This window comes from Enoplosus armatus, chromosome 15 (assembly GCF_043641665.1).
Source record: "Enoplosus armatus isolate fEnoArm2 chromosome 15, fEnoArm2.hap1, whole genome shotgun sequence".
In the NCBI taxonomy this organism is placed as follows: Eukaryota; Metazoa; Chordata; class Actinopteri; order Centrarchiformes; family Enoplosidae; genus Enoplosus; species Enoplosus armatus.
This window is the reverse complement of record NC_092194.1, coordinates 6,223,383-6,238,359: the sequence shown is the minus strand read 5'-3', so window position 1 is coordinate 6,238,359 and position 14,977 is coordinate 6,223,383. Positions and strand designations below refer to the sequence as shown.

The window sequence follows — 14,977 nt, the reverse complement described above, 5'->3', positions numbered from 1 at the left end:
CATACAGTATTCCTCAGGCACTGTATGATAGATACAGTAGCATGAGAAAACACCGTGGGCCTCTCACACTGACAGGAAGCCCTCAGTGTGTTGTTAAAAGAGCGGTTTGCCACCACGGGGCTGAGGAGGAATGTCGAGTTCTTACAGTCGTCACCATTAGTGGAGTGTGATTAAGGAAAAAGGTTTTTCATCTGTGGTTGACAGCTTAACCTGTTCTAACCAGAAACACCAGCAGTGGCTGGATGTCCTTACAGCTAGAAACCACAGGTTGTGTCTTTAGCAGTAGGGCCAGTTAGCTCCACGTATGACAGACTGCACTCCACCACCAGGTATGAAATGTGTGGACACTAACTAGAGACGATGTCTTCCACTAATTCCCCCAACATGTAAGATCTCTGTGTAGTTGAACAAACCTACATCCATGTCAAGTCAAATCATATTCCACAGCTGTTTTCCATCAAACTGAGGCTGCTGGATTATCACCTCTGTGCAGGAGAACCTCATATGCAGACGCTGCAACCCTTAACACTGTGACATTTTGGGAAATATGCTCCTTTTGTGCCAAGACTTTTTTTTGTGACAAAATCAATATCATATGTATTCTATGGAGCTGAAATCAGCAGCTGGTTAGCACAGTAGTAGCTTGGTAGCTTAGCAGAAAGACTGGAAGGGTAACAAAACCCTTTATGCCAAGCTACGCTAACGAGCTGCCGGCTGTTGCGTCGAATTTATCGTACAAATATGAGAGTGGTATCAATCTTCTCATCTAACTCTCTGCACAAAAGTGAGTAAACGTGTTTCCCAAAATGTCCCAAAACTATTAACAGTAAATTTGGACAACAACCTGCCGCAGAAGTGGATGGTTACAATAGCCCTACATTTAAATCAGTAAGAGGGACTACAATATTTACAATGGCAACATAGAGGAGTGTACCATCATTTGGAGTTGACGATGAGAGGGAACCTCTGTGTCGGCTTTAAAAATAAACCTCTGATGTTGAAGTTCTGCTCATTTAAGCAACTGAGGAAAGTAAATAAAAAATATGCCTACAGGGAGTGCCGTTGAGAAATATACTGTTGCCAAACTTCAAGATATGGCCCTAGTTCAAAGAAATCATCCAAGGGGGGACAATCATCCTTATCCATTACTGTGTGGATGAATGCCTGTCGATTGGGGAGCCGGCTACTGGTGCAGTGTTCCTGGGGAAAAAATGGATTCAACCTCCAGCTGCAAAAGTTTTCGGTGAAGTGCTGATCACTCTGGGCTTCACCAAGTTTGTTCTGGCAACAGCTCGCCGTCTGTGTTAATCAGTCCCTTCTCCCACTCTGACTTTACTTACGGAGGACTGGCTTATTGGAGGAGCTTCTCCACCCTCATTTAGGCAGGGGGTGATAAAAGCCTGCCGTTGCGCCAGTCATCTTTCCTTGCTCTCTCTTAACCGCCCTTTACTGCCTCTCTCTCCAGGCTACGGCAGCTGTGACCTGCTGTGTTTGTGTGCACACATGTATTTGTCTGGCTTTACAATGAATGACTAGTCAGGAGTGTCGCGGGCCGAGGTGGAGGCCGCGCAGAACAAGAGGAGCTGATGTGTTCGTCATGCTGCCTGTCAGATTTTCCGGCAGCTGAATGGCTCTCAACCATTATGACTGGATGCTTATTTAAAACACCCAGGGCTTTTCCTCAGCAGAAAAAAGGAGTATTTTCTCATTGCACATAAACAGCACAGCGACATAATGTAATAGAAATACATAATAGAGGAGTGTTATGAATTAACACAAACATCACCTACAGTTTCACCAGTACCCTTTTACATCAGGAGTCTATACATTTTCCACATTAGTCTTTGTCATATTTCATTAAAGGATCTCTAAACTGACACCAACAAACAAGAATGAAATATAAAATGTATTTACACATTAAATGCCAACCATTTCTTGCAGATGTACCTCAGTTTCCTTTTACTTTGCACGCACATTTAAATATCATGTGAAAGCTAATGAATATTGACACAAATGTGAGATACGGGGGGGCCTTCTGTCTTAGGGTTAAATCATAAGATACAATTATTTTTAAGGCAGCACTACTGAGTTTGAATCAGCCCTCAAATACACCATTTGCTTTCTTTAAAACAAGTTCCCTTTACAGTGCACAGTGCACAGTGCTGTATGGCGACAGCTGATCCCTTCTCCTTGTTTTCAGCCTCTTCAACATGTAGTTTGATTTGTGAAAAAAAAAAGTGTCGATAGAAGCCCTTCTGTTCAGGATGTCATAAGAATGTCTCAGGGTTGAAGGTTGGGCTCATAAAAAGTTTTCTCCCCCCCATGCTCTCCATCAGAAAGTTTTTATAACAGCACTGAAACTTTTTTCTCTGACAGTTCAGGAGAGGGACCACCTGCAAATGAGGCTCGGGGTGAATTCCCTCATATTTGATGTGCAGTTCGTTCATCCATCTGAACGTTGCATGCTGGGAGGTCGAGGTTTGGACGAAGAGGCTACAGAGTTTGAGTCCTTGCTTTCCGCGCTTCTCCGAAGGCCGTTATTGCTGATATAAGGGATCTCTTCAGTGTCTCTACAGAGGCAAGTCCACTCCTCCAGAGTCCAGTGCCTTTTAAGGTTCATTAATTAGATGAATGCACTGCTCTATTTCCTCCCCAGAACCCTCAAAGAGAAAGACACAAGGAAATACTAAAGGGCTCATCCTGGATGTGGAATGTAACATTTCAGAATTCTAAAATGAAAGCATGAAAGAAGTTAAGAGGACAAAAGCAAATGTGACCTGGCCTGTTATGGACTTCATTGCATGTATGTGTCCACATCAGGAGACGCCTTTCAATATGAGCAAATGAGGTTCGGTCTTTTCCGACAGGACTGTGTGATTCAGCTCTGGTGGTGAGCCGAGTGATCCCTCTAAAGCTGCTCTGGCGTCATCACAGCACATCTAAGAAATGGCTTCCTAAAGGAGCCAGGTGGAGTCTGGATTCCCTGAGGGGTGGGGGTGGGGGGTGGTGGGGCGAGACGAGCTCGCCAGAATGAAAACATTTCCCACAGGACGGCAGAGAGTTTCTGCCTGAGGGAAGGATCTTAAAAAAAATAAAAATAAAAATCGGATACCAGAACAACAGGACTGCTCTGGTGGCACCTTGTCAAAAGTCAAATAAGTAAATCTACAGCGATACACTTGAATCATCTACAGTGTTTACCTTCAATTAAGAAAGCGTAGGAAACAGGATGCTGTGAAGAAAGTAATGTGTAGAAGATGAGATTAAAGTACAGGGGATGATTTCGAAATGTCCAGGTTTGTGGTCAATGATAATGCACTGAAAGACTGAGAGAGAGAGAGAGAGATAAAATGGGTCTGTTCCTCGGCTTTGGTCCCTGGGGTTGATTTATCTGCAGTCTCTCCACCGCCGGAGCCATTCGGCCCTGATCTCTGCTGCCCCACGGCACAGTAGTTACTGAGCACGGTGCAGCCACCGATCCCTCACCGCACTCACTCCACGGCCGACTCTGCTCTCAGACCTGCACCGGCCAGGCCCATGTCTGACCCCCCTGGAGCCCTGCTGGGTTCGCTTCAGCTCCAGGCCCCCCCGTGCCAAAGCAAGTGCCACCAAGGGAGGGAGTCCAGAGTCCCAGCCTCATCCTGACAAAGCAGATGGGCTTAAAAAGGGGCCCCGCTTGTCTGTGAGAACACAAAGTCTTTTGGATAAAGAGAAGACGTCCTGGCAGTCACACCTCAATGATGTTGACAGATGGCATCCTATTGTTGTTGTTGTTGTTCTTGGGGAACTGTGGGAGGAGAGAGGAAGACGACAGGTATGAGACGGCTGGAGGACTCACAGGAATCACACAATAAGCTTCTTCAATGAGCATGAGGATGCCTCTGTACTTTGCTTTATTGAGGTTTAGAGCAAGAGAGTGAAAGGAATAAAGATCTGTTTTGACTTTTTGTTTGCCTGCGCTGGTTTGAACACAGGAAATGGATATGGTATGGGGTTCTGTGCAGAACTTATCAGAAGCCGTGACTTGTGTGTTAGCTGTTTGAGAGTCATGCATATGTTGAAGCGGTGTTTAGCTGAGGCCTGAGGCTGCGGTTCAGATGACACTATGATTTTGCATGAGGCGTCAGTGGAAAAAGTCTAGAAGTGGCCGGGACCATTCACCTGCCCGGCTCCGCTGAGGGGGAGGCACCCGGGGGGAGGAGGAGGAGGGGGGTGGGTTATACCTTACTGCGCAACAGCCCCCCCGTCGGATGTTCAGGAGTGCTGCACTCTGAGGAGTTTTTGGCTTTGTCCTTGTTATTGTTGGGCTCGTTGTCTTTGATGATGTCGTACTGACGACAGAAGAGAGCGATCACACCTGGGAGGAGAGACACAACGGATTCATGGTCATCCTCTGGACACAAAGCGCAGGATTTTCTCTTATTTTGGGGTAAGATTATGACACCGTGCGAGAAGATATCTGATCCTGGCTCAGGACACATTGTTGTCCTCACCTGCCCACATGATAAGTACCACCACGATGATGATGAGCTCTCCTGCCCTCAGCTGGGTGGTCTGGCCCACTTCCTCCATCGTCACTTCGTCTGAGGGAGTCAAGGGGCGACATGTTAATCTGACTGTTACTGGGAGTGGATTAGGATTGACCAAAAATGTCAAATTCTGTATTATATGGCGAAATTAGCAATTACTTAACATGTAGCATGTTTGCACGAGACACATATATTGATTAAAACCATAAAAGAAACAAGGTTAATGTGCTGCTGATGTTCGTCAGAGCAACTTTTCCAATTTTATTCTCTCTTGTATTGTCTCACTGTCTCAGGTGGCCTCTCCTGACCTGGGGTTTGGATAATTTCCCTTTTATGCTCACTGGTCTGTCATAAAGTTTCTGCATCATCGCAGCCTCTTTTATGCCTTCACTGAGGCGGCAGTGCTCCCGAGTCTTCAGGCAAGTCGTTGTTTGGAAGACGAGGAGCTAATTGGCAGCAAAAACAGCACAATTATACAACATATCAGCAAAATGTTTTGCTTCAAAATCAGGGGTTTTCACCGAGTCTAATGACTGACACTTCAAGCACAGTGAGCTTGGAGGCAACTCAGTCAGCATCGCTGTGTTTCCAGGTCTCTCGTGATAAGAATTGCCAGGTTGCTCTATCCCAGAATGAGCACACAAACCCTGTGTTTGATATAACGACGTTGCGTCAACCATCTCCTCAGAGGTAAAACGGTCGACAGATCTGGGTGCTGTGATCAGAGAGGGGGTTTGTAACGTTCAGCTATCACATGGTACAAGTACTAATACCACACTGTGAAAATACAAGTAAAACGCCTGCATTAAAAACCGTATTTGAGTAAAAGTAAGTAAGTATTATCAGGTTGTGGTAATTTGAACTACTTTATATATTGATATAGTTTAATCTACAGCAATGCATCATAATCTGTAAGATCATATAGAACAGAGCGTGATGGAGAGATGTAGTGGAGTCGAAGTCTGCAAACTGGGTACTTATTTAACTGGTCAATATTTGTAGGGGCTACTCTAACAACTTTGGAGGAACCACCTCATCTCCACAAATATGGTTTAAAGTAATCTTTTCCCCATCACCCCCTGCTTTCTGCTGTTCCTGTGAGGATAAGATTCTGCCGTCCACGTTCTCAGTGCATGTTGCTGTAGAGCAACAGCAGACTTGAACTATTCTGCTCCGACATACTCTTTTATTTCAGACAGCTGCAGCTCTATATTCTAACTCCTGAGATCTTGAACCTCCTCACATCTCAGTGATCTCAGTCAATACTTTGTACATCCATAAGGAATGCTGGCACTTCTCCCGTCGCCATTATGTCTTAAATTACAGGTGCAGCCAAGTGGTGGCAGGGAGCTGCAGCACAGGTGCTGATAAGGACCTTGGCTGCAGCAGGAAAAAGAAGTGGTGATTTTCAAAAGACTGCCTTCATCTTAAACTACACAAACACAGCCAGACGCGCCGCGCACACGAGCAGCTATAGAGATGTGTTTTGCGTGATCACTAATAGGCCTGATTCTGTGAGCGGCTGCTGGAGTCAAAAGATCACAGAGAGGCAGAACATCAAGAGAATAGTTAAGGCCATTGGGGATCCTTTGCGCTAGAGCGTGATCACAGTGAGATAAAGCAATGAAAAAAGTTAATCACTGGAGTCAGGATCAATTCACCTCAGCCTCAATAAAACTCCACCATAATCTCTGACCGTCAGGAGAAAAATATCAAAGAGAGACGTATGTGTTTTCTCGTTGTTTGCGCGTCCAGCAGTCTGCCTGCAGATGCCCACGGGTTTCTATCAAACAAAGCAACAACATGCAGTAACTTTTTTCTTGCACTGCTGAGTGTTGTGGAAGTCAGTGGCTTGATCTAAAGTTCACCGCAGCGTAGAGAGCACTCCTGTCCTTTTATTAGACGCAGCGGGTGACATTTGGAGGGCCCGGTGTGGCAGGAACCCCACGCTCCAGTAGCTTTTAGCAACAAGCAATTCTGCTGATCGATTGGCCTCTGTTACCCAGCATTAACTAATCAAAGCGCAACAGCCCAAGGCGCCTGACACTGTTGCCAACTGGTCAGCTGTAACACCTCTGATGCACACTGACCGTTCCCCAGAAGAGGCTCCAGGTTTGTATCAGCGCTGGAATATTTCTGATATGATGAAAAAAAGACACTGCTGCTGAGACTGTTTCGCTGTTTTGCCACTTTTATAATCTGATATTTAGTTTTCGTACTTAAAGGATGTACCTACATTACTACTGAATTATGTGTCGTCATCATGACATTGTAAAGCTGATGTCATATTACTGTATCAAAGTATCAATTTGAAACGGGCAGTCCAAGACGTCCCTCCACCTACAGACCTGGACATTCTGTTAAGGTTTCCTTTCATTTGGATATTTTTCCTTTGTAGTTTTGTATACAGCAGAAGCGAATGAATGTATTTCCCAGCTGTTGAGCTGTACCTTCAAGGTATAGGATGCTTCCTTTGTGTTTTATGTTGCAACTTCTACTTCAGAGGCTACAGCGTGTGAGAGAAAACCCAGGAGTGGCTTTGTTCGTCCTATGGGATGCAGCAGAGCTGAGGGATGCTGTTTGGGGAGATGTCTTACAGTAATTTGCCGCAGCACTGTTTTGACATGCATATCAAACTCCTGTGTGACAGGAGAAAGGAGAAACTTTTGTTCCGTCCTTGTTTGTGAGATTTTTCCTGTGGGCCAGAAAGGGAAAGCTCTCTGTTTATCAGATCTGAGGAGACCAGTGAGCCTTGTTTGCTGTACTTTTTTTAATCTTCCATGTTTGTGTGTTTTCACAGTAGAATTTAATAGTCTTTTGCTCACTGACAGGATTTCTTATTTTCCTCCCTTTGTCTACCCCCACCCCCCCCGAGTCTTCCTCCTGTTTTGTGCACAGGTTGTTTTTTTATTCTTTCATCTCTCTCGCTTCCTTTGATCTCCCGAAGCTTAAAGCCATTGTGAAAGAGGAAATTAGAAGAAACGTGGCATAATCCAGCATTTCGGGGCTCATCCTTTGCTCTTTCCACTGAGATCAGCATGATACGGCAGAACACAAGAGCTGAGCAGCTGAGCGAGGATGGTGAAAACCTCCCTTTTCTTCCAGGGACGTTCGCCTGTCATGTCGAGACAATGGACTAACAGCTGTACTGAGAGGCTCTCTCTCCCACACGCTCTACCCTGCGCAGTTATCTGCAGTAACTCTATTTCTCTCTTTCTGGCTCATTTTGAGCATCAGTCCTGTACACTAACCACACAGCCCCCCACTGTTTGGGATCATCATTTTAATCTCTTAAGAAGGTCTTAAATAGTGAAGGAAATGATTAGTGATCAACTGTGCAGTAGCTGTTGTTTTTCTACCTCGTGGGAAAATAAATGGGCAAATCATGTAAAATAAAGCCCTTCAGTATAAAAACCCAACATATCCCGGTGGATTTAAACACATCACTGTCTTGCTTTTATATGGAAAATGAACTAACATTCATTTTGACACTGTGGTGGAGCCTGAATCCTAACAACACTGGGTTTCCACTGCATTACAAAATGTTGACTTGAAGAACATCTGCTCATCTGTCATCAAAAGGTTTCCTTGTTTCAACGCCGCTAAGCTAATTAAACAGACATCCTTGAGCGAGCGCTGCTGATGAGATGGAGAGGGATGTGTGCTGTTGAGCTAAACTGTGGAGCCGTTGTTGAGTACGAGCGAAGGATGATGAAGCACAGACCTGCTCTCTGCGGAGATTTGCTTTGTGAAACGTGTGCAAGGTGGGAAATGTGTAGAGAAGCAGGAAAATCTTTTTTTGCCTTGCAGCGAATAGGGACGTACACTCGCTCTGTGTGTGTGTGTGTGTGTGTGTGTGTGTGTGTGTGTGTGTGCAGAGCCTGCCAATATGTGGAAATCATACATTTTTGGGTAATGGATGAGTGAACTGAGGCAGAGCACTGCTTCCTCTAACAGCCATCCAAATAAAACGAGCAAACAAACATGCATAGAGGCATCTACTGCCTTCGACTCAACAGCCTCATTTAAAAAAACAGGAAGGTCACAGCCACGACCTGCTCATTTTAAAGGAATAACTCAACATTCTATGAAATATGCTTATTCGCTTTCTTGCTGAGAGTTAGATGAGAGGAATGATACCACTCTCATATGTGTACGCTAAGTACAAAGGTACCACCAGCAGCCGGCTGACTTTATGATAGCTTAGCATAAAGACTGGAAGCAGTCTGTCTAAAGGTAAAAAAAATCTGCCTTCAAACACCTCTAAAGCTCACTACTTAACACATTATATCACGTTTGTTGAATCTGAAGACGTATAGAAACGACAATTATTCATTGTAGGCGCCAGACTTTTTCTCGTCCCGGCCAAGAAATGTGGTTTTAACCTGTTAATTAGTGAGCTTTAGAGGTGCTGGTAGGTGGATTTCGTAACCTAGCCAGACTAGCTCTTTTCAGTCTGTATGCTAAGCTAAGTTAAAGTTACGCTAAGTCAAACAAGCGGTAGCGTACGGACATAAGAGCCAAACCTTTTCATTAAGGAGTTTATCATTTTCCTTTTCCTTCACTATCCCTCATAAAAAATGAATTACCACACCAGTGTGTCTGTGGTTACGAGGCACTTGTGTTTATTTCTGTACATTGTGCGCGAGTTCTGTCTTTACGGCTTTTGAAAACAGCAGGAGAGAGAATCATATCTGCAACCTCAAAGAAAACAAGCATGTGCGTGTACACAAAAGGATGAAACCTGAAAAAAAAAAAAACTTGTTTATCTGAATCCAGTGCAGTTATTGATTTCTGTAAGTTCTTCCCCCCTCGCAGAAACAACACTTCCTGTGCTAATTAGACCTCAGTGGTGAGAAGAGCACGTCTTCAGTGCTCTGCAATGTTTGTGTTTATATTCCACATGTCTCTGCTGGCGCGCTCGCCACCATAACAGAAGTTCAGACTCCTTCTGGCTCCACAGCCCGGGAAGTATGGAAGTATAGCAGCAGCTCACATGAGAGATGAGTGTAAACGAGAGGAGGGATAGATGGAGCGCGGCTGCAGCCAAAAGCACATCGATCCGCCACCCCTCGCAGCTCTGACTACCTCCTCTCTGTGTCTGATGAATGCCTTTCCTCATTTTGGTTTACCGTGCAGTTTTGGTGGGTGCATGCAGGGTGAGGCCCGTCGAGGCACGTCAATACACAATGAAGTATGCACCCCCCTCGGACGCTTCATTCCTGAGTAGTGGTCAGTGGGGGGGGCTTCAGAAGCACTCTGTTGTAAAATTTCATTTCACGCTTTGTGTGTCTATTGATTTTTATTGGTCTTTAGACAAAATCAGTCAAGATATTGTCAAAAGGCCAAGTCCCCTCTGCACTCAGAAACAGAGTGAGGAAATGTGCCGTTTTTTGTCTTTAAGTGTGACTGAGCAAGTGTTCGTGTGTGTGTGTGTGTGTGTGTGTGTTTTGTCTGTGTGACACTTTACCTTTACCCTTAGAGGCCTGAGTCTCGGCCTCCTTCGGCGTTCGGAAGCGCAGGGGTTCGCTCAGCGGGCTCGTCCCAGACATGCTGATGGACTGGACATGCACAATGTAGTCTGTCTCTTCCTCCAAGTCCCATAATGCACAGGAGCGTGTGGTGGTGTTGACTTCCTGGATGAATCGCAGCATGCGCACGTCTTTCTTCTGTTGGGGTATGACGCGGGAGAGGATGGTGAACATGGTTTACCGCCGGAGGACAGATATTTTGTGTTCTGTCATCAAGCTTTACAACAAATAAAAAAATAAAATAAAAAAGGCATTTATGGGCACTTCTGGTATGACACTTCTGAAGTGTCCTACTCGGACAAAAGTCCTGGTTGAATAAAAGTTACACTAGTTACATGAAAATAGTTTGACATTGAGAGAAATGCTACTGTTGTCAGACGGCTATACATAAACTCCTCACTGTTAAAGCACTAGTTCAACATTTTAGGAATGCCTTCTTGGGAAGATAAACACCACTCTCATGTGGTGAAAATACATTTCAACAGGTACAGTAAGGTCAGATGAAGGGAAGAAAAAAGAAATGAGTATAATGTATCAACAGTAATCACAATATCCGCCGATGTATATTTCTGATGCTAATTTTTTTGTGTTATTTGTACCTTTAGAACATCACTGTTCACTTCTACAGCATTTCTACTTTCTCTGCACACACACACCTCGGTACCACTGTGAGAAAGTGACCCACGCTGACCCTGCAGCTGTCACTCCCAACTCCTGTGAATGAGTGTGTATGTGTGTGTTTGTGTCCGTAAAGTCACAAGATGTCACCTTGTAAAGTAATGAGATTAATATCTGTGTGTGTGTGTGTGTGTGTGTGTGTGTGTGTGTGTGAACCGAGTAATGTGTGTGTGACTTGGTATGTTTATGTGAGCACGATGGCAGCAAATAATATCGCTCTCCTCCTTTCATAGAGCTGTCGGAGTCTGCTGTTGTCGGAGAGCCGACAGGCAGTCCAACAGGATCCAGCATCCTGTGATAATTCCATAATGCATACTGACTCCGAGCAAGGGGGGCGATACAATAAAGAGAACTGGACATGGCAGCAAAAAAACAGAGATGAACCACAACTTAATTAAATGAGTGTGTGTGTCTAGTTTATACTTGCATTTACATATATATATACACTACCGTTCAAAAGTTTGGGGTCACTTAGAAATTTCCTTATTTTTGAAAGAAAAGCACTGTTTTTTTCAATGAAGATAACTTTAAACTAATCGGAAATACACTCTATACATTGCTAATGTGGTAAATGACTATTCTAGCTGCAAATGCCTGGTTTTTGGTGTAATATCTACATAGGTGTATAGAGGCCCATTTCCAGCAACTATCACTCCAGTGTTCTAATGGTACAATGTGTTTGCTCATTGCGTCAGAAGGCTAATGGATGATTAGAAAACCCTTGTGCAATCATGTTAGCACAGCTGAAAACAGTTTAGCTGGTTAGAGAAGCTATAAAACTGACCTTCCTTTGAGCAGGTTGAGTATCTGGAGCATCACATTTGTGGGGTCGATTAAACGCTCAAAATGGCCAGAAAAAGAGAACTTTCATGTGAAACTCGACAGTCTATTCTTGTTCTTAGAAATGAAGGCTATTCCATGCGAGAAATTGCCAAGAAACTGAAGATTTCCTACAACGGTGTGTACTACTCCCTTCAGAGAACAGCACAAACAGGCTCTAACCAGAGTAGAAAGAGAAGTGGGAGGCCTCGCTGCACAACTGAGCAAGAAGATAAGTACATTAGAGTCTCTAGTTTGAGAAATAGACGCCTCACAGGTCCTCAACTGGTAGCTTCATTAAATAGTACCCGCAAAACGCCAGTGTCAACATCTACAGTGAAGAGGCGACTCTGGGATGCTGGCCTTCAGGGCAGAGTGGCAAAGAAAAAGCCATATCTGAGACTGGCCAATAAAAGAAAAAGATTAATATGGGCAAAAGAACACAGACATTGGACAGAGGAAGATTGGAAAAAAGTGTTATGGACGGACGAATCGAAGTTTGAGGTGTTTGGATCACACAGAAGAACATTTGTGAGACGCAGAACAACTGAAAAGATGCTGGAAGAGTGCCTGACGCCATCTGTCAAGCAAGGTGGGGGTAACGTGATGGTCTGGGGTTGCTTTGGTGCTGGTAAGGTGGGAGATTTGTTCAGGGTAAAAGGGATTTTGAATAAGGAAGGCTATCACTCCATTTTGCAACGCCATGCCATGCCCTGTGGACAGTGCTTGATTGGAGCCAATTTCATCCTACAACAGGACAATGACCAAAAGCACACCTCCAAATTGTGCAAGAACTATTTAGAGAAGAAGCAGGCAGCTGGTATTCTATCTGTAATGGAGTGGCCAGCGCAGTCACCAGATCTAAACCCCATTGAGCTGTTGTGGGAGCAGCTTGACCGTATGGTACGCAAGAAGTGCCCATCCAGCCAATCCAACTTGTGGGAGGGCTTCTAGAAGCGTGGGGTGAAATTTCTCCAGATTACCTCAACAAATTAACAGCTAGAATGCCAAAGGTCTGCAATGCTGTAATTGCTGCAAATGGAGGATTCTTTGACGAAAGCAAAGTTTGAAGGAAAAAATTATTATTTCAAATACAAATCATTATTTCTAACCTTCTCAATGTCTTGACTATATTTTCTATTCATTTTACAACTCATGGTGGTAAATAAAAGTGTGACTTTTCATGGAAAACACAAAATTGTCTGGGTGACCCCAAACTTTTGAACGGTAGTGTATATATATATATATATATATATATATATATATATATATATATATATCCATCCATCCATGTGTACTGTATGTGTGTTGCTCACCTGCTGTGTGATGGCAAAGCCAATGACGGGGTCTCCCTCGGGGATGTCCCATGTCACCACAGCAGAGTTTGCTTTCACCGCTTTGATGGTCACATTGACAGGAGGCGACAAGCTATCTGCAGACAGAGATGGAGAGAGAAACAAAAGCTTGTTGTATCTTCTGCGGTGTGAAGCAAATGAGAAGTTCAGCTCCGCTATGACAGAAATGGCCACCAGCTGAATCCTTTATGTAAGGTGGATTCGATGAGTATAGACACATAAAACAATTGCTCAGTGTTACAGTGGTACTGCCCAATGCCACAGTATGCATGATGTGACAGGATCAGTGCAGTATGTGAGGTAAAACCAGACTCACCTGTCATGAAATTAACACCATCATCATGCAACATTTAAATTTGTGCAACACTTTTGGTTTATGACCAAACCTTATGTTTAGTGACAATTAGCAAATGTTAGCATGCTAAGATGCCCAGCTAAGATGGTGAACATGGTAAACATTATACCTGCTTAGCATGTTCTTCATTGTGAGCATGTTAGCATGCTGATGTTAGCATTTACGTCAAAGCACTGCTGTGCCTAAGTACATCCTCATAGAGCTGCTAGCATGGCTGCAGAATCTTAGTCTTGTTAACCGTTTTATACTTGTAATGCTTGCTGTGAAATGTTTGCAACGTAAAAATGTAGTTTCTTTTTTTCTTGTGAACTTCCCCTCATGGATCAATGAAGTCTTGCCATTCAACACACATCTCTTAGACATTCAAAACTTTTCTTTTCAGTATGGCATGCATGGATTTCTAAAAGCACAGTTTCAGAGGTCAACCAACCATAATTGCATCAATGAAAAGCAATGAAATCTTTCCCTATTGCACTCTGGATTTGCCATTTTCTTTTTGTCTGTCTGTCTGTCTGTCTGTCTGTCTGTCTGAGCTTACCTAATGGCTTCTGAGATTTCAAACTATTTAAAGACCAAACACCTTTGTTGGAAAAGCTCCCATTTCTGCACTTGGTTTAGTTCCTGCAAACCCAAGTGAACATTGCCGCAGTATTTTTAATGTAGACAGAGCTTTTTAATGCCAGACAAAATGCAACATATGAACAAACAACAAGGATGATGCCAGAATACATTATATATAAAAAAGAAAAGAAAAGTATTAGCACATACCAAATTCATTCTCTAATTAAAACAGTGTGAGAAATCCTAGTATATAAAACTGAAATATACAGATCTGAATAGTTGTGTAACATTGCAAACATTAAGCTGCAATTTGTTTGTGAGTTGTGAGACCTCCTGGTGGTAATATGGTAGACAGAAGACAGTAATATTGCTTGATCAATCGATCTCACTCTCACTTGAATTGATGTTTCATAGCTTATGATGAAAGTCCTCATTAAAATCTACTGCTGACTCTCTCCTGGAAGTGTGCAGTGGCTGACCTGTGTCAAGATTTTGGGAAGTTCTGAATTGAAAGTACAATTAAATGAAAACAGAAGGCAGGGTCACAGGCTACGAGATTCGAGGATAATGATTTGGTTTCATTGTATAATTAAGTGTGAGATTGTGTGTGTGTGTCCATGTGTACTTTGGTGGCCTCAGTTGCTGCAGAATAAAACTCTAATTACTGTACGTGTTGCTCCAGTCTGCACACACACACACACATTCACACACACACACACACACACACACACACACACTAACTAATAGTCTCAAATGAGCGTGTGCAGATCAGGGAACATCAGTGAAATGGATTTTTCTTTCACACTGCTCACACCATCTCATCTTCTGTATGTTTTCTTTTCTGACAAAAATCAGAAAAGTGTAATCTGTGTCAACAACTATGGATAGGACTGTTCACCGTCAGCCTCATGATACCATGGCCTTGCAGTACAGGTGGTAACAATATACTTCAATATTTTATGACACAAAAACATGACGGTATGACCCATGGAGCTAGAAATAGATCATAACTTCTAATCAGTTATGACTCCCAAAGTGTACTATTTGTTTCCATTGAGATGTGATTAATGCCTGACTTAATTTTATTAACACTGTGAACTGTCAGAGGTCTGAACTGCTGTCTGAAAATGTTGACATGCTGATTTTCTG

General features: G+C 43.6%; 1 protein-coding gene across 1 annotated transcript; it reads right to left on the bottom strand.

Moving 5' to 3' along the window:
- Window positions 1-4,217: 4,217 nt before the first annotated feature.
- On the bottom strand, window positions 4,218-10,183 carry fndc5a (fibronectin type III domain containing 5a). The gene is made up of 3 exons (XM_070920333.1): window positions 10,000-10,183; window positions 4,494-4,583; window positions 4,218-4,357 (listed from the first exon to the last, which is right to left on the bottom strand). The coding sequence occupies exons 1-3, from the start codon at window positions 10,181-10,183 to the stop codon at window positions 4,218-4,220; spliced, it is 414 nt and encodes a 137-aa protein (XP_070776434.1).
- Between the last annotated feature and the right edge of the window lie 4,794 nt (window positions 10,184-14,977).

Coding starts and splice junctions, on each gene's coding strand:
- fndc5a (XM_070920333.1), bottom strand. CDS start 10,183: ATGCTGCGATTCATCCAGGAAGTCAACACCACCACACGCTCCTGTGCA. Junction 4,584..9,999: donor TCAGGCCTCTAAGGGTAAAG/GTAAAGTGTCAC, acceptor TGACTCCCTCAG/ACGAAGTGACGATGGAGGAA. Junction 4,358..4,493: donor GGTACTTATCATGTGGGCAG/GTGAGGACAACA, acceptor CTCTCCTCCCAG/GTGTGATCGCTCTCTTCTGT.